At 45.9% G+C, this 27,564-nt stretch overlaps 1 protein-coding gene across 1 annotated transcript in view; it reads right to left on the bottom strand.

Annotated features, from left to right (window-relative positions):
* Positions 1-6,471: 6,471 nt before the first annotated feature.
* EXTL3 (exostosin like glycosyltransferase 3) overlaps positions 6,472-27,564 on the bottom strand; it is a 158,653-nt gene continuing 137,560 nt past the window's right edge. The window contains exons 4-6 of the mRNA XM_088447554.1: positions 9,705-9,849; positions 9,270-9,398; positions 6,472-8,428 (exon numbers count right to left, since the gene is read on the bottom strand). Coding sequence (XP_088303680.1) covers positions 8,219-8,428; positions 9,270-9,398; positions 9,705-9,849 — 484 coding nt within the window. The 3' untranslated portion in view covers positions 6,472-8,218. The remainder of the gene's footprint in view (positions 8,429-9,269; positions 9,399-9,704; positions 9,850-27,564) is intronic.

The raw sequence follows: 27,564 nt of genomic DNA on the forward strand, positions 1-27,564 counted from the left end.
GTGCTTGCCTGCAGGGGACTTTATACTCTAATGAGGCAGAGACGAAAATGAAAGACATTCTCTGTACAGAGATGCTTACATTAATAGCAGCATATAAATAAATCCATAAAAAAAAAAATGCAGTAATTTACTTCAATATATTTAATTTACCCCTTACAGATGTAATCTTATTTTACAGGTACACGAAGGGAACCTCCGTTTTCTAATGCAGGGAATACACCAGTACCTGTTTCTGACGTCAGTCCAGCTAACATATAGCAATACCGCCCTAAAGCATTTTGCAATCCAGTATTAACACCCATTTCATAGCAATATTGTCAGTTCACACTAAGCAATAATCTAACGGAATTAAATGCTCATCCAAATGACTGATAGACCAAATGGGACGTCTCAGGATTTCAGTTGCTGTTACAGTAACCCGAATCCTCAGCACCAGGTGAGGAGGTGGGGGGGGTTCTGCAATAACACACACCCTGAAAAATTCACTCGTGCTAATGATCACCGAACCCCAGATCGGATGCTGAGAATGTTAATCTGTGCCCAGTGTAAGACACTACCAATATATCTGAGTGTGAAGTTCCAAACTATGGGATTCACATGGGATCATGCGGTAAAAGCAAAACACCTAAGGGGAAATGAGGTTCTGACTTAGGGATGTACGAGATGAAGTGAGGACACAACAGATGTTAGAAGTCTTTGCCAAGAATCAAGAAAATAAATTGTAGATTTAATAAAATGGTGTAATGTGAACAACTCTGCACAATTAGGTTAGAGTTCATATTCCAAATAGTGCCGCTGGGAGCTCCACTCTGAGGACCGGGAGCCTAGCTCCCGGCACCCCAGCTCCACCGTGCAGCGATGCCGATTAACCCCCGATGTGCTGCACCAAGGAGGGGGGCTGGTGGAGGCTGTAGAGTCCCAGGCTGCTGAGCTGTGTGCATTCTTGCTGGAGGACAGGGAGAGCCCACTCACCGGACCCCCAGCATTGAAAGCATGTAATATGGGCTGGTAGCGCCGGGGGACCAGGCAAGCCAGATCCTGGTGACCCCCAGCGCTCCGAGGATAGCCAGCAGTAGGGGGAGCCAAGGTTGCAAGGCTATAGGAGCTTGGCACTGAGCGACAGGCACTGTGTGTGCTGGGGTCTGGGAGAGTGGCTCCCAGTACCGCCAGCAGTAAATTGGTTAAAAGCCCAGCGCACAAAGTATAACAAAGGTCCTCTGTAAATAAAATATATAAATGGATTTAAAATGGTATGTACAGGACAGCAGGTGTAACAGTCTGATGCTGGGCACAGGCAGAGTGTATATTTTCACATGTAATGTAAAAAGGTTAGAATGTACTTTAAATGTATGTATTTTAAAATGTAAATATGCAGTTACCTTTGATTTGGATTTGAAGACCAGGGGATAGAGAGTCCCAGTGGGCTGCTGGATCCTCCAGCCCCTTCCAGCGAAATAAACTGCCCTCCGATGCAGCCTCATGCCTGAGAGTGGTATGAGGAGCTGGCCAAGGCAGCCAGCTAATTATTTTCAGGAAGCTCCAAAAAGCTTCCCCTCCGTGGCCAGGAACCCTGTCCAGGGACCTCTGGAGCTCAGATTCAGGCAGAGGTGGCAGGCTTGGTCCTTTAGTAGATTTCTGGAGGTATGTTTTGAAGGGAAACTTCCCCCAACCCTAGAAGAACCTACTCCTGGGTGGCGACTAAAACACCGGGTGGGCTCAGGCACAGGGAGTGACCACTCAACACTGTCCATAGCGGACAATGCTAAACGTGCATGTGGACAGCACATGCACTTAAGTTGATTGGTTAAAAACCACAGGACGGACTCACCCTCTGTGGTAATGTGTATTGGGAATGGGTATGATATACCGCCGGCCGCAGCCCGACAGGAACAGAGTGCGAAGCAGCGGAAGCCCGACAGCGCTGGAAATGCTGATCGTGGATAGGTAAGTATAGACTAAACTAACCCTCCTTAGGGGTGCCTAACCCTAACTTCCCCCCCAAGTACCTAACCCTAATCCCCCCGCTAAGTGCCTAACCCTAACCACCCCCTTCCCCGCTGCCTAACCCTAAGGCGCCCCCGGGAGCCCTAAACCTAACCTCCCCCCCCCCCCCCCGCGGCGCCCAGCATCACTACAATCGTGATGCCGGGCGCCAGTCTCCCGGCGTCGGGGAAATGCAGGCGTCACCCATGCCGGGATAAGACAGTCGGGAAGCCGGCTGCCGGTATTTAGGCAGTCGGCTTCCCGATTGCTTCCCTGTGTATTGGAGTAGGATAAAAGAAGGGCCTGTAAGCCTGTTTTGTGTGTATCTTCTTGAACATCAATGATTGAACTGCTGTAACATTTTTGTATGCTGACCCCCTTAAAGCTCAAGGAAGAGTCTAAGAATATTGAGCAATAAACATCTTTGCCTTTACAATGACTGCATCTGCATCCTGCAATAACAGAATTGCGCCAAACGTTATTCCGTTTTCTGGCTGTTCTGGATAGAGCCCAGGTGTCTCCAAGCTCAAGCCCTCTGCCAGCTACCGTGTAGAGCCTGGTCCATTGCGAGTTATGAGTGGGTATCAGCCGACATCAATCAGGAGGTGTGGCCGCAGCTAGTCGACGCATACACAGCAGTAAGCGCTTCCAAACGCCGATTGAAGGAGTTTGGTGGTGGCAGCAACGTTACACGCCCACGGTGCAGTGGGCAGAGTCAGTAAAGTAACAGGTGGTTACTGATGGTAAGAGGGAATCCCTGATACCCTTAGATCCAGTGGGGATCAAAACCCAATCTGTGATCGACTGGCAAGTGGGGTCATCCGGTCACATGCGCTATCAAGGAAATGCTCAAGACAAGCTGGTGGTTTGGCCTGTGTGCGGTTCGCTTTAAAGTCTGATTATATCAAACTCCCTGACTGTATATTATACAAGTAAAGTTAGCCTGCCCGATGCAGTGTCCAGAGTCCCATTTTATCTCACTAGAAAAACAACTTTAGAGACAACCAAAGTAAGAGAAACCTGTCCCCCATCATTTACACCTCCCCATACCTGTCCCTCATCATTTACACCTCCACACACCTGTCCTATACATCATTTACACCTCCTCATACCTATCCTACATCATATACACCTCACCATACCTGTCCCACATCATTTACACCTCCACATACCTGTCCCACATCATTTACACCTCCCCATACCTGTCCCTCATCATTTACACCTCCCCATACCTGTCCCACATCATTTACACCTCCACATACCTGTCCCATATCATTTACACCTCCACATACCTGTCCCACATCATTTACACCTCCACATACCTGTCCCACATCATTTACACCTCCACATACCTGTCCCACATCATTTGCACCTCCACATACCTGTCCCACATCATTTGCACCTCACTATACCTGTCCCACATCATTTGCACCTCACTATACCTGTCCCACATCATTTACACCTCCTCATACCTGTCCCACATCATTTACACCTCCTCATACCTATCCTACATCATTTACACCTCCACATACCAGTCCCCCATCATTTACACCTCGCCATACCTATCCTACATCATTTACACCTCCACATACCAGTCCCCCATCATTTACACCTCGCCATACCTGTATCACATCATTTACACCTCCACATACCAGTCCCCCATCATTTACACCTCTACATACCTGTCCCACATCATTTACACCTCCACATACCTGTCCCATATCATTTACACCTCCACATACCTGTCCCACATCATTTACACCTCCACATACCTGTCCCACATCATTTACACCTCCACATACCTGTCCCACATCATTTACACCTCCACATACCTGTCCCACATCATTTACACCTCCACATACCTGTCCCACATCATTTACACCTCCACATACCTGTCCCACATCATTTACACCTCTACATACCTTTCCCACATCATTTACACCTCCACATACCTGTCCCACATCATTTACACCTCCACATACCTGTCCCACATCATTTACACCTCCACATACCAGTCCCCCATCATTTACACCTCCACATACCAGTCCCCCATCATTTACACCTCTACATACCTGTCCCGCATCATTTACACCTCCACATACCTGTCCTACATCATTTACACCTCCACATACCTGTCCCACATCATTTACACCTCCTCATACCTATCCTACATCATTTACACCTCCACATACCAGTCCCCCATCATTTACACCTCGCCATACCTGTATCACATCATTTACACCTCCACATACCAGTCCCCCATCATTTACACCTCTACATACCTGTCCCGCATCATTTACACCTCCACATACCTGTCCCGCATCATTTACACCTCCACATACCTGTCCTACATCATTTACACCTCCACATACCTGTCCCACATCATTTACACCTCCACATACCTGTCCCACATCATTTACACCTCCTCATACCTGTCCCACATCATTTACACCTCCTCATACCTGTCCTACATCATTTACACCTCACCATACCTGTCCCACATCATTTACACCTCCTCATACCTGTCCCACATCATTTACACCTCCTCATACCTGTCCCACATCATTTACACCTCACTATACCTGTATCACATCATTTACACCTCCGCATACCTGTCCCACATCATTTACACCTCGCCATACCTGTATCACATCATTTACACCTCCACATACCAGTCCCCCATCATTTACACCTCTACATACCTGTCCCGCATCATTTACACCTCCACATACCTTTGTCGCATCATTTACACCTCCACATACCTTTGTCGCATCATTTACACCTCACCATACCTGTCCCCCCCATCATTACACCTCATCATACCTGTCCCACATCATTTACACCTCCACATACCAGTCCCCCATCATTTACACCTCCACATACCTGTCCTACATCATTTACACCTCCTCATACCTATCCTACATCATTTACACCTCCACATACCAGTCCCCCATCATTTACACCTCGCCATACCTGTATCACATCATTTACACCTCCACATACCAGTCCCCCATCATTTACACCTCTACATACCTGTCCCGCATCATTTATACCTCCACATACCTGTCCCGCATCATTTACACCTCTACATACCTGTCCCGCATCATTTACACCTCCACATACCTTTGTCACATCATTTACACCTCCACATACCTTTGTCGCATCATTTACACCTCACCATACCTGTCCGCCCCATCATTACACCTCATCATACCTGACCCACCTCACTTACACCTCCACATACCTGTCCCCCAACATTTACACCTCCACATACCTGTCCTACATCATTTACACCTCCACATACCTGTCCTACATCATTTACACCTCCACATACCAGTCCCCCATCATTTACACCTCGCCATACCTGTATCACATCATTTACACCTCCACATACCAGTCCCCCATCATTTACACCTCTACATACCTGTCCCGCATCATTTACACCTCCACATACCTGTCCCGCATCATTTACACCTCTACATACCTGTCCCGCATCATTTACACCTCCACATACCTTTGTCGCATCATTTACACCTCCACATACCTTTGTCGCATCATTTACACCTCACCATACCTGTCCCCCCCATCATTACACCTCATCATACCTGACCCACCTCACTTACACCTCCACATACCTGTCCCCCAACATTTACACCTCCACATACCTGTCCTACATCATTTACACCTCCACATACCTGTCCTACATCATTTACACCTCCACATACCTGTCCCACATATTTGAACTCGTTATTGAGCTTTTTAGAGAAATTCACCTGAAAACTAATGTCTTTATTGGACAAATTATGCTGGTTATCCCCCCCAAGTGCATGATTATTCATTGGTAGGGATGTACCAGAGGTTCTGCACTGTGTCCCGACATTTTTAATTTAAAATAAACATTTTCCCTACCATTTTTTTAAATCTGTTGTGGGGGAGGGGGAATAAAAAAAACACTGCAAACTTGGAGGTAGAATGGATTGCGAGTTTGGATTTTGATTTCAAATGCAATTTGCACTGCAAATTTGCTGCGGCGATGCCATATCGCACCTAATTGGATCAACCCCTCTGAGTCCGCTGCACACGAATTCTATCCATGGTGCTCCTAAATCTATATTTTACATTTGTCCAGCATGAAAAGTAGAAACATTTCCTTACAATGAGGGAAGTTCAGCTGCCTGACACAGTACGTACGGTTCCTTCAACAAGCCCACAAAAAATTTAGCACGCCCTTCATGGTCACAGAGTTACCTTATATAATGTTAACGATGAGTTTCCCAAACAATTAGATGCATTATTTTGTGAACTAGAACCCCTTTTACTTGCATAATTTTGATGTTACAGTGTACCAGACACCCGCATACAGAGTATGCAAGGATTTGCTTTGGGAGGAACCAATATTTGGCCTATTAGGCTGAATCATGGTTCAGCCCAGCAAAATGGCCGCCTCCAGTGTGTGTTGCTGACAGCTGCCACATATTAAGTCTGAAGGTCATTTTAAATGTTTATTTGAGAGTTTGTGCTTAATCATTGACACATATTTACAATGCTATCTGTACAAGCTAGGATAAACCTACAATTTATTAAAAGGACAATACTGAGAACAGATTTAAAACTTGCTTTTTTTCGTCCAGAGGTTTTTGAACAGACTCTCCCACATATTAACTAACGCCTCTTTTCATTAAAACTTCAGTATTCACCAATAATCAGCAGTTTTTATTCAGCTTTTGCTTGTTGAAAGTAAAAATAAAAATAAAAATAAAAACAAAAAACGTAAATACCACAGGTTAAAACTACATCACTAATCCTAAATAATGGATTCATCGTTTTATACCAGCGCATATTGGCGCCTGGTAGAATAATGCGTTTCTTGTCGTCGTCTCAAGTAAATTGATTTCTGCTAAATTTTCTGAGCAGGAGAAACTGGAGTTAAAGTGACGCCCTTTATTCGCTAACTGGAAAGACTGACGCCCACTTCCATCGAGTATCCCAATTTAGGTCGGAAAAGTCCCGATTTTAGGGTTATATCCCACCGTCTCAATGGGTACAGCTTTGTCTTACAGTGGTAAAGTTATGAGGCATTTCCCTTTCATTGCTGCTCTGCAATGAATGGAAGTTTGGAGTGCAATATGAGGACCCTTAGCGCTGCATAACCACACCCCCTCAGTGTCATAGCCACACCTCTGGTGAACAACGGCCACGCCCCCACTGTAACGTGGGCACACCTCTTGCCCAAGGAATGGATTCAAAGGCTACTTAGGTCTCTACTTGGCTTTCATGCCAGCAGAGCGACTTAAATAGTCTGGAAATCTTATCCAAAAATAAAGGGTATCACTAGCTCCACCTTTCCCGGCCTCTATCGTTGGCTAACACAGTACAACACTTCAATGCTAATTTTCTTGAAATCTCGATCCCAATCTATAGGTGATTTTCACTACGAACGTCTATGACTGTAAACAGATACCACTTAGAAGGCCAGAGCACCCGTCCAAAAACTCTTAGAAGACGTCATTAATTACATCTCTCGACCTGTACAGCAATTTATTAACGTACAAAGGTAAATCCGCCATGAAGTGGTGCTTCTGTGCTTTATTGGTACACCCTTAGACCCTAGCTGTGGGCTAGTAGCGCGGTTCGGGAGTGGCAAGCAGGTCTGGAGAGTCAGCTCTGGAGCCCAGTTGGCAGTTTTGTGCGTTACGATCATCGCGGAGGAGGAGGAGCAACCCCAGCCTTCTTGCAACTTTCATGGACAACAAAAACAATCATTGTCTACTAGATTTATAGTCTTTGGATGGGAAGAAATAAGTTGTACGGTGTACATGAGGAGGAATTGAGGGGGTGTCAGGCCGGAGCCGCCGTTCCAGAGCGACTACCGAATCTATTGTCTATTTTGGTGACCAGACCGTTTGTGCACGACTAGTTAGGTCTTACCGAAACAACAAGAGAGGTCATAGGGGTCACCAGACAAATGTTAAATATTTGTATGGTTATAAAAATAATCCAATAGAAACGTAATTAATTCCCTTGGCCATTTTACGTTTAAAAAAAAAAAAAAAAAAGTGTAATTGGATTTGAACTGCAGTCCCCATTGTTCTTCAGTGTATTGTAAGTTTCCTAGAGTACATATTTTCCTATTGTTCATTTAAGACTGGAGCAAAACACTTGAGGCAATGTCTGAGATCAGGGCGATGTCCGCGTCCTCCCTCTCCCCTCTCTGGGCTTCCGACACAACACATCGTTATATGAACTTGAAACACTTTGTCTTGTCGTGCGGAAGCCGGGTCTTGAAGAGGACGGAGTCCACTCGGAACTGGGTGTACAGCAGCGGCATGTACCCGTACACCTTCACAAAGAAGTTAATGCATTTGTGACGCTCGTGGAAGTGAGAGTCGTCGTGGGAGAGAGCCTGCGGGCAGCCTGGGCAGCGAAAGGTCCAGCGAGAGGTGACCTGCAGACAAGGAAAACAAGGGGCAGAGTCCAAGAAATGATGTATAAAAGTGGACTGGAAAACGTTATACCATTGTGCAATATAAGCATCGCCTGGGACATCGCTCTAGTTATTGCTGAGTGCATTGTGTGGCCTTTCACACAACTCTAGAGAATGATAGGCAACAACTGTGTACTCTACTACTCGGGAGGGCAAGCTACTATTCGGGAGACCTGGTTGATGTTAGGGAGGCATGGCTACTACTCTGAAGTCTTGGCTGTTGCACTGGAGGATACTCGGGAGGCCAGGCTGTTAAACTGGGGGATACTTGGGAGGCCAGGCTGTTACACTGGAGGATACTCAGAAGTCCTGGCTGTTGCACTGGAGGATGGTCGGGAGGCCAGGCTCATGGTCGGGAGGCATGCTTTAAACACACGACCGAGGATGTTTATAGACAAGCAAAAGTAGACTCTCATTTAGGTTTAAGAAAAAAAAAAAAAGTATCCTGTAGGTGTTGTAATCTCAGCCCCATTAGCGGAAAGTTATTATTCGGCAGTTTGCAGCTGAATGGAACTTAAACTGCTGCTCACATGCCCTAAATTATTTCCAATGATAATAACTTTACCTCTCCCTGTGCGTGAGCTGGCCATTATTCCCAACTTAGACCTGGACGCTTGCCCGGCATCCTCTGCTTGAGTCGATTACAGAGTACTTAAAATCCATTAAGGATCTGTGAACGTGCGGCAGACAAAGCAATACATGCTTGCCAGCAATAACCCACTGATAGGGAGCAGTCTGGGGGGGGGGGGGGGGAACGTTGCCGTGCATGACGGGAGATTGCGCGCTACTGTCCATCACTCACCTTGATAGGAGGTTTCCTGGTAATGTGGGAAACGAGGAAATTCATGGCGATATCCTCACAGTTGATATACTCGTCCACCATGTCCCGGATAGCTTGTGGCATGACGTAGGAGTACAGATAGGCATAGTACTGGGGAAGGAGACAAACATGTCATTATTTTACCATCTGTACGGAGAGCAACAGAGAAAGTCACCATAGTGCTGAATGGGGAGAAAGGTTCTGGATTCTATAGTAGATTGTCCCATCTCTCCTAGGCCAATAAAGATGGGAAAGAGGGATTTAATAAAAGTTTTCCTTCCATAAGCCGAGCTCCGTTGAACAGATTTTTCGATCCCTGTTGTTTACGTAACGTGATTATATAGAATAACGATGTTGAATTTGAGGTCGTGTTAAAAGCCATCGCTGGGGAGCACTGTCAGCTGCTGCAGTTCTCACCTTGTGGAAGAAGGCGGCTCCTGTCAGGACCATGGACAGCTCGCAGGAATAGTTGGAATTGTAAAGCCAGGACTGGTGGGGGATGTCCCAGGCGTGATACCGTCCCGGAAACCCAACAATACGGTCCCTGGCCTCCCTCCAGACCCTGCAAGAGGAGAGACACAAAAGCAGCATTAACTTGGGAGCTAAAAGCATCACTGTCCCAGATGGTTAAATCCGGAAAATGTTCTTGCTATATTAGCACAGTGGCTAAATCCCTGACCATGGCACTATCTGTGTTGAGTTTTTCTGTTCTCCTTGACCAAACGCAGACAACTTAAAAGATTATATTCTGGACAAAAAGTTACGTAACTGCAGTAGTAAAACTGTACGGAAACGCTGGGAATATACTATTACAGGAGAGTGTTTAACCCCCTCCAGACCCCTCAGCTGCATATACTGTACATTAACTGTTTGTGTATCACTCATGCTGCAGAAGTTGTCTGGCTTGATCTTTGTAAATCCTGTTACAATCAATCACCAATAGGAAGGCGCTGTCCTATTCCTTCATCTGTGGCATCTGCTTTACTTAATGGCTTAATTGAGCTTGTTAACAAGATCCCTTATATACATTCACTGAACACATTCATCCCTACAAGGCAGAGAGCAGCTCGGAACACACAGAGATTCAGCTGAACAGGGTTCATTTCATATAATCCTCACCGTGAGTGTGCGACTTCCTCACAGCTTATAATACGCCCCATTCTCTCCCCTCTGCTCTAACGCACCTGCGGATCCTCCTATTATCTCTGTCCCTGTGGTAGAAGGGTCTCTCTCCTAACTCTGGGGAAATAACTCCCTGCACAGGAGGTACAGAGGCTCTCACCCTCCGCCCACACCCCTGTACCCACTTCCATTCCAGTTTAGACTGTAAGATCACTTGAAACAGGGATTACTTTACCTCCTACTGCATTGTTTGTTTGCTGTAAGCACTGCAATTTCCCCATAAAGTGCAGCACAGCAGGCTGGTACGTTATAAACAGTGGATGATAATAACATACACAGAGATTCAGCATCCCCAACAGTATGTCCCTACGGGGTGCAGCAGCTAAAAGCATACACAGCTCTATAATCTCTGCCGTACAGGATGATGTACTGTGACACACAACAGCCGACAATACCATCCGCCTATGTGATACACAACATCCTACACTACTATCCGCCTGTGTGACACACAACATCCTACACTACTATCCGCCTGTGTGATACACAACATCCTACACTACTATCCGCCTGTGTGAAACACAACATCCTACACTACTATCTACCTGTGTGACACACAACATCCTACACTACTATCCGCCTGTGCGACACACAACATCCTACACTACTATCCACCTGTGTGACACACAACATCCTACACTACTATCCGCCTGTGTGATACACAACATCCTACACTACTATCCGCCTGTGTGACACACAACATCCTACACTACTATCCGCCTGTGTGACACACAACATCCTACACTACTATCCGCCTGTGTGACACACAACATCCTACACTACTATCCGCCTGTGTGAAACACAACATCCTACACTACTATCTACCTGTGTGACACACAACATCCTACACTACTATCCGCCTGTGTGATACACAACATCCTACACTACTATCCGCCTGTGTGACACACAACATCCTACACTACTATCCGCCTGTGTGACACACAACATCCTACACTACTATCCGCCTGTGTGACACACAACATCCTACACTACTATCCGCCTGTGTGACACACACTATCCTACACTCACCCGCCTGTGTGATACACAACATCCTACACTACTATCCACCTATGTGACACACACTATCCTACACCCACCCGCCTGTGTGATACACAACATCCTACACTCCTATCCGCCTGTGTGACACACAATATCCTACACCCACCTATGTGATACAACATCCTACACTACCATCGGTCTGTGTGACACACTACATCCTACACTACTATCCGCCTGTGTGACACACAACATCCTACACTACTATCCGCCTGTGTGACACACAACATCCTACACTACTATCCGCCTGTGTGATACACAACATCCTACACTACTATCCGCCTGTGTGACACACAACATCCTACACTACTATCCGCCTGTGTGATACACAACATCCTACACTACTATCCGCCTGTGTGAAACACAACATCCTACACTACTATCTACCTGTGTGACACACAACATCCTACACTACTATCCGCCTGTGTGACACAACATCCTACACTACTATCCGCCTGTGTGACACACAACATCCTACACTACTATCCGCCAGTGTGATACACAACATCCTACACTACTATCCGCCTGTGTGACACACAACATCCTACACTACTATCCACCTGTGTGACACACAACATCCTACACTACTATCCGCCTGTGTGAAACACAACATCCTACACTACTATCTACCTGTGTGACACACAACATCCTACACTACTATCCGCCTGTGTGATACACAACATCCTACACTACTATCCGCCTGTGTGACACACAACATCCTACACTACTATCCGCCTGTGTGACACACAACATCCTACACTACTATCCGCCTGTGTGACACACAACATCCTACACTACTATCCGCCTGTGTGACACACACTATCCTACACTCACCCGCCTGTGTGATACACAACATCCTACACTACTATCCACCTATGTGACACACACTATCCTACACCCACCCGCCTGTGTGATACACAACATCCTACACTCCTATCCGCCTGTGTGACACACAATATCCTACACCCACCTATGTGATACAACATCCTACACTACCATCGGTCTGTGTGACACACTACATCCTACACTACTATCCGCCTGTGTGACACACAACATCCTACACTACTATCCGCCTGTGTGATACACAACATCCTACACTACTATCCGCCTGTGTGACACACAACATCCTACACTACTATCCGCCTGTGTGACACACAACATCCTACACTACTATCCGCCTGTGTGATACACAACATCCTACACTACTATCCGCCTGTGTGAAACACAACATCCTACACTACTATCTACCTGTGTGACACACAACATCCTACACCTCTATCCGCCTGTGTGACACACAACATCCTACACTACTATCCGCCTGTGTGACACACACTATCCTACACTCACCTGCCTGTGTGATACACAACATCCTACACTACTATCCACCTATGTGACACACACTATCCTACACCCACCCGCCTGTGTGATACACAACATCCTACACTCCTATCCGCCTGTGTGACACACAATATCCTACACCCACCTATGTGATACAACATCCTACACTACCATCGGTCTGTGTGACACACTACATCCTACACTACTATCCGCCTGTGTGACACACAACATCCTACACTACTATCCGCCTGTGTGACACAAAACATCCTACACTACTATCCGCCTGTGTGACACACTACATCCTACACTACTATCCGCCTGTGTGACACACTACATCCTGCACTACTATCCGCCTGTGTGACACTACATCCAGCACTACTATCCGCCTGTGTGACACACAACATCCTACACTACTATCCGCCTGTGTGACACACAACATCCTACACTACTATCCGCCTGTGTGACACACAACATCCTACACTACTATCCGCCTGTGTGAAACACAACATCCTACACTACTATCTACCTGTGTGACACACAACATCCTACACTACTATCCGCCTGTGTGATACACAACATCCTACACTACTATCCGCCTGTGTGACACACAACATCCTACACTACTATCCGCCTGTGTGACACACAACATCCTACACTACTATCCGCCTGTGTGACACACAACATCCTACACTACTATCCGCCTGTGTGACACACACTATCCTACACTCACCCGCCTGTGTGATACACAACATCCTACACTACTATCCACCTATGTGACACACACTATCCTACACCCACCCGCCTGTGTGATACACAACATCCTACACTCCTATCCGCCTGTGTGACACACAATATCCTACACCCACCTATGTGATACAACATCCTACACTACCATCGGTCTGTGTGACGCACTACATCCTACACTACTATCCGCCTGTGTGACACACAACATCCTACACTACTATCCGCCTGTGTGATACACAACATCCTACACTACTATCCGCCTGTGTGACACACAACATCCTACACTACTATCCGCCTGTGTGACACACAACATCCTACACTACTATCCGCCTGTGTGATACACAACATCCTACACTACTATCCGCCTGTGTGAAACACAACATCCTACACTACTATCTACCTGTGTGACACACAACATCCTACACCTCTATCCGCCTGTGTGACACACAACATCCTACACTACTATCCGCCTGTGTGACACACACTATCCTACACTCACCCGCCTGTGTGATACACAACATCCTACACTACTATCCACCTATGTGACACACACTATCCTACACCCACCCGCCTGTGTGATACACAACATCCTACACTCCTATCCGCCTGTGTGACACACAATATCCTACACCCACCTATGTGATACAACATCCTACACTACCATCGGTCTGTGTGACACACTACATCCTACACTACTATCCGCCTGTGTGACACACAACATCCTACACTACTATCCGCCTGTGTGACACAAAACATCCTACACTACTATCCGCCTGTGTGACACACTACATCCTACACTACTATCCGCCTGTGTGACACACTACATCCTGCACTACTATCCGCCTGTGTGACACTACATCCAGCACTACTATCCGCCTGTGTGACACACAACATCCTACACTACTATCCACCTGTGTGACACACAACATCCTGCACTACCATCCGCCTGTGTGACACACTACACTACTATCCGCCTGTGTGACACACTACATCCTGCACTACTATCCGCCACTGTGACAAACAACATCCTACACTACTATCCACCTGTGTGACACACAACATCCTGCACTACCATCCGCCTGTGTGACACACAACATCCTGCACTACCATCCGCCTGTGTGACACACAACATCCTACACTACTATCCGCCTGTGTGACACTACATCCAGCACTACTATCCGCCTGTGTGACACACAACATCCTACACTACTATCCACCTGTGTGACACACAACATCCTGCACTACCATCCGCCTGTGTGACACACTACACTACTATCCGCCTGTGTGACACACTACATCCTGCACTACTATCCGCCACTGTGACAAACAACATCCTACACTACTATCCACCTGTGTGACACACAACATCCTGCACTACCATCCGCCTGTGTGACACACAACATCCTGCACTACCATCCGCCTGTGTGACACACAACATCCTACACTACTATCCGCCTGTGTGATACACAACATCCTACACTACTATCCGCCTGTGTGACACACAACATCCTACACTACTATCTACCTGTGTGACACACAACATCCTACACTACTATCCGCCTGTGTGACACACACTATCCTACACTCACCCGCCTGTGTGATACACAACATCCTACACTACTATCCACCTATGTGACACACACTATCCTACACCCACCCGCCTGTGTGATACACAACATCCTACACTCCTATCCGCCTGTGTGACACACAATATCCTACACCCACCTATGTGATACAACATCCTACACTACTATCCGCCTGTGTGACACACAACATCCTACACTACTATCCGCCTGTGTGACACACAACATCCTACACTACTATCCGCCTGTGTGATACACAACATCCTACACTACTATCCGCCTGTGTGACACACAACATCCTACACTACTATCTACCTGTGTGACACACAACATCCTACACTACTATCCGCCTGTGTGACACACACTATCCTACACTCACCCGCCTGTGTGATACACAACATCCTACACTACTATCCACCTATGTGACACACACTATCCTACACCCACCCGCCTGTGTGATACACAACATCCTACACTCCTATCCGCATGTGTGACACACAATATCCTACACCCACCTATGTGATACAACATCCTACACTACCATCCGTCTGTGTGACACACTACATCCTACACTACTATCCGCCTGTGTGACACACAACATCCTACACTACTATCCGCCTGTGTGACACACAACATCCTACACTACTATCCGCCTGTGTGACACACTACATCCTACACTACTATCCGCCTGTGTGACACAAAACATCCTACACTACTATCCGCCTGTGTGACACACTACACTACTATCCGCCTGTGTGACACACTACATCCTGCACTACTATCCGTCACTGTGACAAACAACATCCTACACTACTATCCACCTGTGTGACACACAACATCCTGCACTACCATCAGCCTGTGTGACACACTACACTACTATCCTCCTGTGTGACACACAACATTGTACACTACTATCAGCCTGTGTGATACACAACATCCTACACTACTATCCACCACTGTGACACACATCCGACATAATATAACACACTAGCATCCTCCTTGATGACACACAACATAACACACTAGCATCCTCCTCTGTGACACACAATATAACATACTAGCATCCTCCTCTGTGACACACAATATAACACACTAGCATCCTCCACGGTGGCATACAATATAACACACTAGCAGCCTCCTCGGTGACACACAATATAACATACTAGCATCCTCCTCTGTGACACACAATATAACATACTAGCATCCTCCTCTGTGACACACAATATAACACACAAGCATCCTCCACGGTGGCATACAATATAACACACTAGCAGCCTCCTCAGTGACACACAATATAACACACTAGCATCCTCCTCGGTGACACACAATATGACACACTAGCATCCTCCTCAGTGACACACAATATGACACACTACCAGCCTCCTCAGTGACACACAATATGACACAATAGCAGCCTCCTCAGTGACACACAATATGACACACTAGCATCCTCCACGGTGACACACAATATAACACACTAGCATCCTCCTCGATGACACACAATATAAAACACTAGCGTCCTCCTCAGTGACACACAATATAACACACTAGCATCCTCCTCAGTGACACACAATATAACACACTAGCATCCTACACGGTGACACACAATATAACACACTAGCATCCTCCTCAGTGACACACAATATAACACACTAGCAGACTCCTTGGTGACATACAATATAACACACTAGCAGCCTCCTAAGTGACACACAATAGAACACACTAGCATCCTCCACGGTGGCACACAATATAACACACTAGCAGACTCCTTGGTGACACACAATATAACACACTAGCATCCTCCTCAGTGACACACAATGTAACATACTAGCAGACTCCTTGGTGACACACAATATAACATACTAGCATCCTCCTCTGTGACACACAATATAACACACTAGCATCCTCCACGGTGGCACACAATATAACACACTAGCAGCCTCCTCAGTGACACACAATATAACACACTAGCATCCTCCTCTGTGACACACAATATAACACACTAGCATCCTCCTCGGTGACACACAATATAACACACTAGCAGACTCCTTGGTGACACACAATATAACACACTAGCATCCTTCACGGTGACACACAATATAAAATACTAGCATCCTCCTTGATGACACACAATATAACACACTAGCAGCCTCCACGGTGACACACAATATAACACACTAGCAGCCTCCACGGTGACACACAATATAACACACTAGCAGACTCCTTGGTGACACACAATATAACACACTAGCATCCTTCACGGTGACACACAATATAACACACTAGCATCCTCCTTGATGACACACAATATAACACACTAGCAGCCTCCACGGTGACACACAATATAACACACTAGCAGCCTCCACGGTGACACACAATATAACACACTAGCATCCTCCTCAGTGACACAATATATAACACACTAGCAGACTCCTTGGTGACACACAATATAACACACTAGCATCCTCCTCGGTGACACACAATATAACACACTAGCATCCTTCACGGTGACACACAATATAACATACTAGCATCCTCCTTGATGACACACAATATAACACACTATTAGCCTTCACGGTGACACACAATATAACACACTAGCAGCCTCCACGGTGACACACAATATAACACACTAGCATCCTCCTCAGTGACACAATATATAACACACTAGCAGACTCCTTGGTGACACACAATATAACACACTAGCATCCTCCTCGGTGACACACAATATAACACACTAGCATCCTTCACGGTGACACACAATATAACATACTAGCATCCTCCTTGATGACACACAATATAACACACTAGCAGCCTCCACGGTGACACACAATATAACACACTAGCAGCCTCCACGGTGACACACAATATAACACACTAGCATCCTCCACGGTGACACACAATATAACACACTAGCATCCTCCTCAGTGACACACAATATAACACACTAGCAGACTCCTTGGTGACACACAATATAACACACTAGCAGACTCCTCGGTGACACACAATATGACACACTAGCATCCTCCTCGGTGACACACAATATGACACACTAGCATCCTCCTCAGTGACACACAATGTAACATACTAGCAGACTCCTTGGTGACACACAATATAACACACTAGCAGCCTCCTCTGTGACACACAATATGACACTAGCATCCTCCTCAGTGACACAATATGACACACTAGCAGCCTCCTCGGTGAAACACAATATAACACACTAGCATCCTCCTTGATGACACACAATATGATACACTAGCATCCTCCTCAGTGACACACGACATAACACACTAAAAGTCTCCACGGTGACACACAATATAACACACTAGCATCCTCCACGGTGGCACACAATATAACACACTGCATCCTCCACGGTGGCACACAATATAACACACTAGCAGCCTCCTCAGTGACACACAATATAACACTAGCATTCTCCACGGTGCCACACACAATATAACACACTAGCAGCCTCCTCAGTGACACACAATATAACACACTAGCATCCTCCTCTGTGACACACAATATAACACACTAGCATCCTCCTTGGTGACACACAATATGATACACTAGCATCCTCCTCAGTGACACACAATGTAACATACTAGCAGACTCCTTGGTGACACATAATATAACACACTAGCAGCCTCCTCTGTGACACAATACAACACACTAGCATCCTCCTTGGTGACACACAATATGACACACTAGCATCCTCCTCGGTGACACACTAGCATCCCCCTCAGTGACACACAATATAACACACTAGCATCCTCCACGGAGGCACACAATATAACACACTAGCAGCCTCCTCTGTGACACACAATATGACACACTAGCATCCTCCTCAGTGAACACACAATATGACACTAGCATCCTCCTCAGTGACACAATATGACACACAAGCAGCCTCTTCGGTGACACACAATATAACACAGTAGCATCCTCCACGGTGAAACACAATATAACACACTAGCATCCTCCACGGTGGCACACAATATAACACACTAGCAGCCTCCTCGGTGACACACAATATAACATACTAGCATCCTCCTCTGTGACACACAATATAACATACTAGCATCCTCCTCTGTGACACACAATATAACACACAAGCATCCTCCACGGTGGCACACAATATAACACACTAGCAGCCTCCTCTGTGACACACAATATAACACACTAGCATCCTCCTCGGTGACACACAATATGACACACTAGCATCCTCCTCAGTGACACACAATATGACACACTACCAGCCTCCTCAGTGACACACAATATGACACAATAGCAGCCTCCTCAGTGACACACAATATGACACACTAGCATCCTCCACGGTGACACACAATATAACACACTAGCATCCTCCTCGATGACACACAATATAAAACACTAGCGTCCTCCTCAGTGACACACAATATAACACACTAGCATCCTCCTCAGTGACACAAAATATAACACACTAGCATCCTACACGGTGACACACAATATAACACACTAGCATCCTCCTCAGTGACACACAATATAACACACTAGCAGACTCCTTGGTGACACACAATAGAACACACTAGCATCCTCCACGGTGGCACACAATATAACACACTAGCAGACTCCTTGGTGACACACAATATAACACACTAGCATCCTCCTCAGTGACACACAATGTAACATACTAGCAGACTCCTTGGTGACACACAATATAACATACTAGCATCCTCCTCTGTGACACACAATATAACACACTAGCATCCTCCACGGTGGCACACAATATAACACACTAGCAGCCTCCTCAGTGACACACAATATAACACACTAGCATCCTCCTCTGTGACACACAATATAACACACTAGCATCCTCCTCGGTGACACACAATATAACACACTAGCAGACTCCTTGGTGACACACAATATAACACACTAGCAGCCTCCACGGTGACACACAATATAACACACTAGCAGCCTCCACGGTGACACACAATATAACACACTAGCAGACTCCTTGGTGACACACAATATAACACACTAGCATCCTTCACGGTGACACACAATATAACACACTAGCATCCTCCTTGATGACACACAATATAACACACTAGCAGCCTCCACGGTGACACACAATATGACACACTAGCATCCTCCTCGGTGACACACAAAATGACACACTAGCATCCTCCTCAGTGACACACAATGTAACATACTAGCAGACTCCTTGGTGACACACAATATAACACACTAGCAGCCTCCTCTGTGACACACAATATGACACTAGCATCCTCCTCAGTGACACAATATGACACACTAGCAGCCTCCTCGGTGAAACACAATATAACACACTAGCATCCTCCTTGATGACACACAATATGATACACTAGCATCCTCCTCAGTGACACACGATATAACACACTAAAAGTCTCCACGGTGACACACAATATAACACACTAGCATCCTCCACGGTGGCACACAATATAACACACTGCATCCTCCACGGTGGCACACAATATAACACACTAGCAGCCTCCTCAGTGACACACAATATAACACACTAGCATCCTCCTTGGTGACACACAATATGATACACTAGCATCCTCCTCAGTGACACACAATGTAACATACTAGCAGACTCCTTGGTGACACATAATATAACACACTAGCAGCCTCCTCTGTGACACAATACAACACACTAGCATCCTCCTTGGTGACACACAATATGACACACTAGCATCCTCCTCGGTGACACACTAGCATCCCCCTCAGTGACACACAATATAACACACTAGCATCCTCCACGGAGGCACACAATATAACACACTAGCAGCCTCCTCTGTGACACACAATATGACACACTAGCATCCTCCTCAGTGACACACAATATGACACTAGCATCCTCCTCAGTGACACAATATGACACACAAGCAGCCTCTTCGGTGACACACAATATAACACACTAGCATCCTCCACGGTGAAACACAATATAACACACTAGCATCCTCCACGGTGGCACACAATATAACACACTAGCAGCCTCCTCGGTGACACACAATATAACATACTAGCATCCTCCTCTGTGACACACAACATAACATACTAGCATCCTCCTCTGTGACACACAATATAACACACAAGCATCCTCCACGGTGGCACACAATATAACACACTAGCAGCCTCCTCTGTGACACACAATATAACACACTAGCATCCTCCTCGGTGACACACAATATGACACACTAGCATCCTCCTCAGTGACACACAATATGACACACTACCAGCCTCCTCAGTGACACACAATATGACACAATAGCAGCCTCCTCAGTGACACACAATATGACACACTAGCATCCTCCACGGTGACACACAATATAACACACTAGCATCCTCCTCGATGACACACAATATAAAACACTAGCGTCCTCCTCAGTGACACACAATATAACACACTAGCATCCTCCTCAGTGACACACAATATAACGCACTAGCATCCTACACGGTGACACACAATATAACACACTAGCATCCTCCTCAGTGACACACAATATAACACACTAGCAGACTCCTTGGTGACATACAATATAACACACTAGCAGCCTCCTAAGTGACACACAATAGAACACACTAGCATCCTCCACGGTGGCACACAATATAACACACTAGCAGACTCCTTGGTGACACACAATATAACAAACTAGCATCCTCCTCAGTGACACACAATGTAACATACTAGCAGCCTCCTCAGTGACACACAATATAACACACTAGCATCCTCCTCTGTGACACACAATATAACACACTAGCATCCTCCTCGGTGACACACAATATAACACACTAGCAGACTCCTTGGTGACACACAATATAACACACTAGCATCCTTCACGGTGACACACAATATAACATACTAGCATCCTCCTTGATGACACACAATATAACACACTAGCAGCCTCCACGGTGACACACAATATAACACACTAGCAGCCTCCACGGTGACACACAATATAACACACTAGCAGACTCCTTGGTGACACACAATATAACACACTAGCATCCTTCACGGTGACACACAATATAACACACTAGCATCCTCCTTGATGACACACAATATAACACACTAGCAGCCTCCACGGTGACACACAATATAACACACTAGCAGCCTCCACGGTGACACACAATATAACACACTAGCATCCTCCTCAGTGACACAATATATAACACACTAGCAGACTCCTTGGTGACACACAATATAACACACTAGCATCCTCCTCGGTGACACACAATATAACACACTAGCATACTTCACGGTGACACACAATATAACATACTAGCATCCTCCTTGATGACACAATATAACACACTATTAGCCTTCACGGTGACACACAATATAACACACTAGCAGCCTCCACGGTGACACACAACATAACACACTAGCATCCTCCTCAGTGACACAATATATAACACACTAGCAGACTCCTTGGTGACACACAATATAACACACTAGCATCCTCCTCGGTGACACACAATATAACACACTAGCATCCTTCACGGTGACACACAATATAACATACTAGCATCCTCCTTGATGACACACAATATAACGCACTAGCAGCCTCCACGGTGACACACAATATAACACACTAGCAGCCTCCACGGTGACACACAATATAACACACTAGCATCCTCCACGGTGACACACAATATAACACACTAGCATCCTCCTCAGTGACACACAATATAACACACTAGCAGACTCCTTGGTGACACACAATATAACACACTAGCAGACTCCTCGGTGACACACAATATGACACACTAGCATCCTCCTCGGTGACACACAATATGACACACTAGCATCCTCCTCAGTGACACACAATGTAACATACTAGCAGACTCCTTGGTGACACACAATATAACACACTAGCAGCCTCCTCTGTGACACACAATATGACACTAGCATCCTCCTCAGTGACACAATATGACACACTAGCAGCCTCCTCGGTGAAACACAATATAACACACTAGCATCCTCCTTGATGACACACAATATGATACACTAGCATCCTCCTCAGTGACACACGATATAACACACTAGCATCCTCCACGGTGGCACACAATATAACATACTAGCAGACTCCTTGGTGACACACAATTTGACACACTAGCATCCTCCTCTGTGACACACAATATAACACACTAGCATCCTCCACGGTGACACACAATATAACACACTAGCATCCTCCACGGTGGCACACAATATAACACACTGCATCCTCCACAGTGGCACACAATATAACACACTAGCAGCCTCCTCAGTGACACACAATATAACACTAGCATTCTCCACGGTGCCACACACAATATAACACACTAGCAGCCTCCTCAGTGACACACAATATAACACACTAGCATCCTCCTCTGTGACACACAATATGATACACTAGCATCCTCCTCAGTGACACACAATGTAACATACTAGCAGACTCCTTGGTGACACATAATATGACACACTAGCAGCCTCCTCTGTGACACAATACAACACACTAGCATCCTCCTTGGTGACACACAATATGACACACTAGCATCCTCCTCGGTGACACACTAGCATCCCCCTCAGTGACACACAATATAACACACTAGCATCCTCCACGGAGGTACACAATATAACACACTAGCAGCCTCCTTGGTGACACACAATATAACACACTAGCATCCTCCACGGTGGCACACAATATAACACTAGCATTCTCCACGGTGACACACAATATAACACACTAGCAGCCTCCTCAGTGACACACAATATAACACACTAGCATCCTCCTCTGTGACACACAATATAACACACTAGCATCCTCCTCGGTGACACACAATATAACACACTAGCATCCTCCACGGTGGCACACAATATAACACTAGCATTCTCCACGGTGACACACAAATTAACACACTAGCAGCCTCCTCAGTGACACACAATATAACACACTAGCATCCTCCTCTGTGACACACAATATAACACACTAGCATCCTCCTCGGTGACACACAATATAACACACTAGCATCCTCCACGGTGACACACAATATAACATACTAGCATCCTCCTCGGTGACACACAATATAACATACTAGCATCCTCCTTGATGACACACAATATAACACACTAGCATCCTCCTCTGTGACACACAATATAACACACTAGCATCCTCCTCGGTGACACACAATATAACACACTAGCATCCTCCACGGTGGCACACAATATAACACTAGCATTCTCCACGGTGGCACACAATATAACACACTAGCAGCCTCCTCTGAGACACACAATAGAACACACTAGCATCCTCCTCGGTGACACACAATATAATACACTAGCATCCTCCATGGTGACACACAATATAACATATTAGCATCCTCCTCGGTGACACACAATATAACACACTAGCATCCTCCACGGTGAGACACAATATAACATACTAGCATACTCCTTGATGACACACAATATAACACACTAACATCCTCCTCAGTGACACACAATATAACACACTAACATCCTCCTCAGTGACACACAATATAACACACTAGCAGCCTCCTCAGTGACACACAATATAACACACTAGCATCCTCCTCGGTGACACACAACATGACACACTAGCATCCTCCTCAGTGACACACAATATAACATACTAGCATCCTCCTCTGTGACACACAATATATCACACTAGCCTCCTCCACAGTGGCACACAATATAACACACTAGCCTCCTCCACGGTGACACACAATATAACACACTAGCATCCTCCTCAGTGACACACAATATAACACAGTAGCAGACTCCTTGGTGACACACAATATAACACACTAGCAGACTCCTTGGTGACACACAATATGACACACTAGCATCGTCCTCAGTGACACACAATATAACATGCTAGCATCCGCCACGGTGACACACAATATAACACAAGAGCATCCTCCTCAGTGACACACAATATAACACACTAGCAGACTCCTTGGTGACACACAATATAACACACTAGCATCCTCCTTGGTGACACACAATATGACACACTAGCATCCTCCTCGGTGACACACAATATAACATACTAGCAGACTCCTTGGTGACACACAATATAACACACTAGCATCCTCCTTGGTGACACACAATATGATACACTAGTATCCTCCTCGGTGACACACAATATAACATACTAGCAGACTCCTTGGTGACACACAATATGATACACTAGCATCCTCCTCGGTGACACACAATATAACATACTAGCATCCTCCTCGGTGACACACAATATAACACACTAGCATCCTCCTTGGTGACACACAATGTGACACACTAGCATCCTCCTCAGTGACACACAATATAACACACTAGCATCCTCCTCTGTGACACACAATATAACACACTAGCATCCTCCACGGTGGCACACAATATAACACACTAGCATCCTCCACGGTGACACACAATATAACACACTAGCAGACTCCTTGGTGACACACAATATAACACACTAACATCCTCCTTGGAAACACACAATATGACATACTAGCATCCTCCTCGGTGACACACTAATATCCTCCTCAGTGACACACAATGTAACATACTAGCATCCTCCTTGGTGACACACAATATGACACACTAGCATCCTCCTCAGTGACACACAATATGACACACCAGCAGCCTCCTCGGTGACGCACAATATAACACACTAGCATCCTCCACGGTGGCACACAATATAACACACTAGCAGCCTCCTCTGTGACACAATATAACACACTAGCATCCTTCTCGGTGACACACAATATGACACACTAGCATCCTCCTCAGTGACACACAATATGACACTAACATCCTCCTCAGTGACATACAATATGACACACTAGCAGTCTCCACGGTGAAACACAATATAACACACTAGCATCCTCCTTGGTGACACACAATATGACACACTAGCATCCTCCTCAGTGTACTCAATATAACATACTAGCATCCTCCTCTGTGACACACAATATAACACACTAGCATCCTCCTCAGTGACACACAATATAACACACTAGCAGACTCCTTGGTGACACACAATATAACACACTAGCAGACTCCTTGGTGACACACAATATAACACACTAGTATCCTCCTCGGTGACACACAATATGACACACTAGCATCCTCCTCAGTGACACACAATATAACATACTAGCATCCTCCTCTGTGACACAATATAACAGACTAGCATCCTCCACGGAGGCACACAATATAACACACTAGCAGCCTCCTCTGTGACACACAATATGACACACTAGCATCCTCCTCAGTGACACACAATATGACACTAGCATCCTCCTCAGTGACACAATATGACACACTAGCAGCTTCCTCGGTGAAACACAATATAACACACTAGCATCCTCCTTGATGACACACAATATAACACACTAGCATCCTCCTCAGTGACACACGTTTTAACACACTATAAGTCTCCACGGTGACACACAATATAACACACTAGCATCCTCCACGGTGGCACACAATATAACACACTAGCATACTCCACGGTGCCACACACAATATAACACACTAGCAGCCTCCTCAGTGACACACAATATAACACACTAGCATCCTCCTCTGTGACACACAATATAACACACTAGCATCCTCCTTGGTGACACACAATATGACACACTAGCATCCTCCTCAGTGACACACAATGTAACATACTAGCAGACTCCTTGGTGACACATAATATAACACACTAGCAGCCTCCTCTGTGACACACAATACAACACACTAGCATCCTCCTTGGTGACACACAATATGACACACTAGCATCCTCCTCGGTGACACACTAGCATCCTCCTTGGTGACACACAATATGAGACACTAGCATCCTCCTCGGTGACACACTAGCATCCCCCTCAGTGACACACAATATAACACACTAGCATCCTCCACGGAGGCACACAATATAACACACTAGCAGCCTCCTCTGTGACACACAATATGACACACTAGCATCCTCCTCAGTGACACACAATATGACACTAGCATCCTCCTCAGTGACACAATATGACACACTAGCAGCCTCTTTGGTGACACACAATATAACACACTAGCATCCTCCACGGTGAAACACAATATAACACACTAGCATCCTCCTTGATGACACACAATATAACACACTGGCATCCACCTCAGTGATACACGATATAACACACTAGCAGCCTCCACGGTGACACACAATATAACACACTAGCATCCTCCACGGTGGCACACAATATAACACACTAGCAGCCTCCTTGGTGACACACAATATAACACACTAGCATCCTCCACGGTGGCACACAATATAACACACTAGCAGCCACCTCAGTGACACACAATATAA

The sequence above is a fragment of the Taudactylus pleione genome, unplaced genomic scaffold, assembly GCF_031769625.1.
Source record: "Taudactylus pleione unplaced genomic scaffold, aTauple2 ptg000434l, whole genome shotgun sequence".
Taxonomy (NCBI): domain Eukaryota; kingdom Metazoa; phylum Chordata; class Amphibia; order Anura; family Myobatrachidae; genus Taudactylus; species Taudactylus pleione.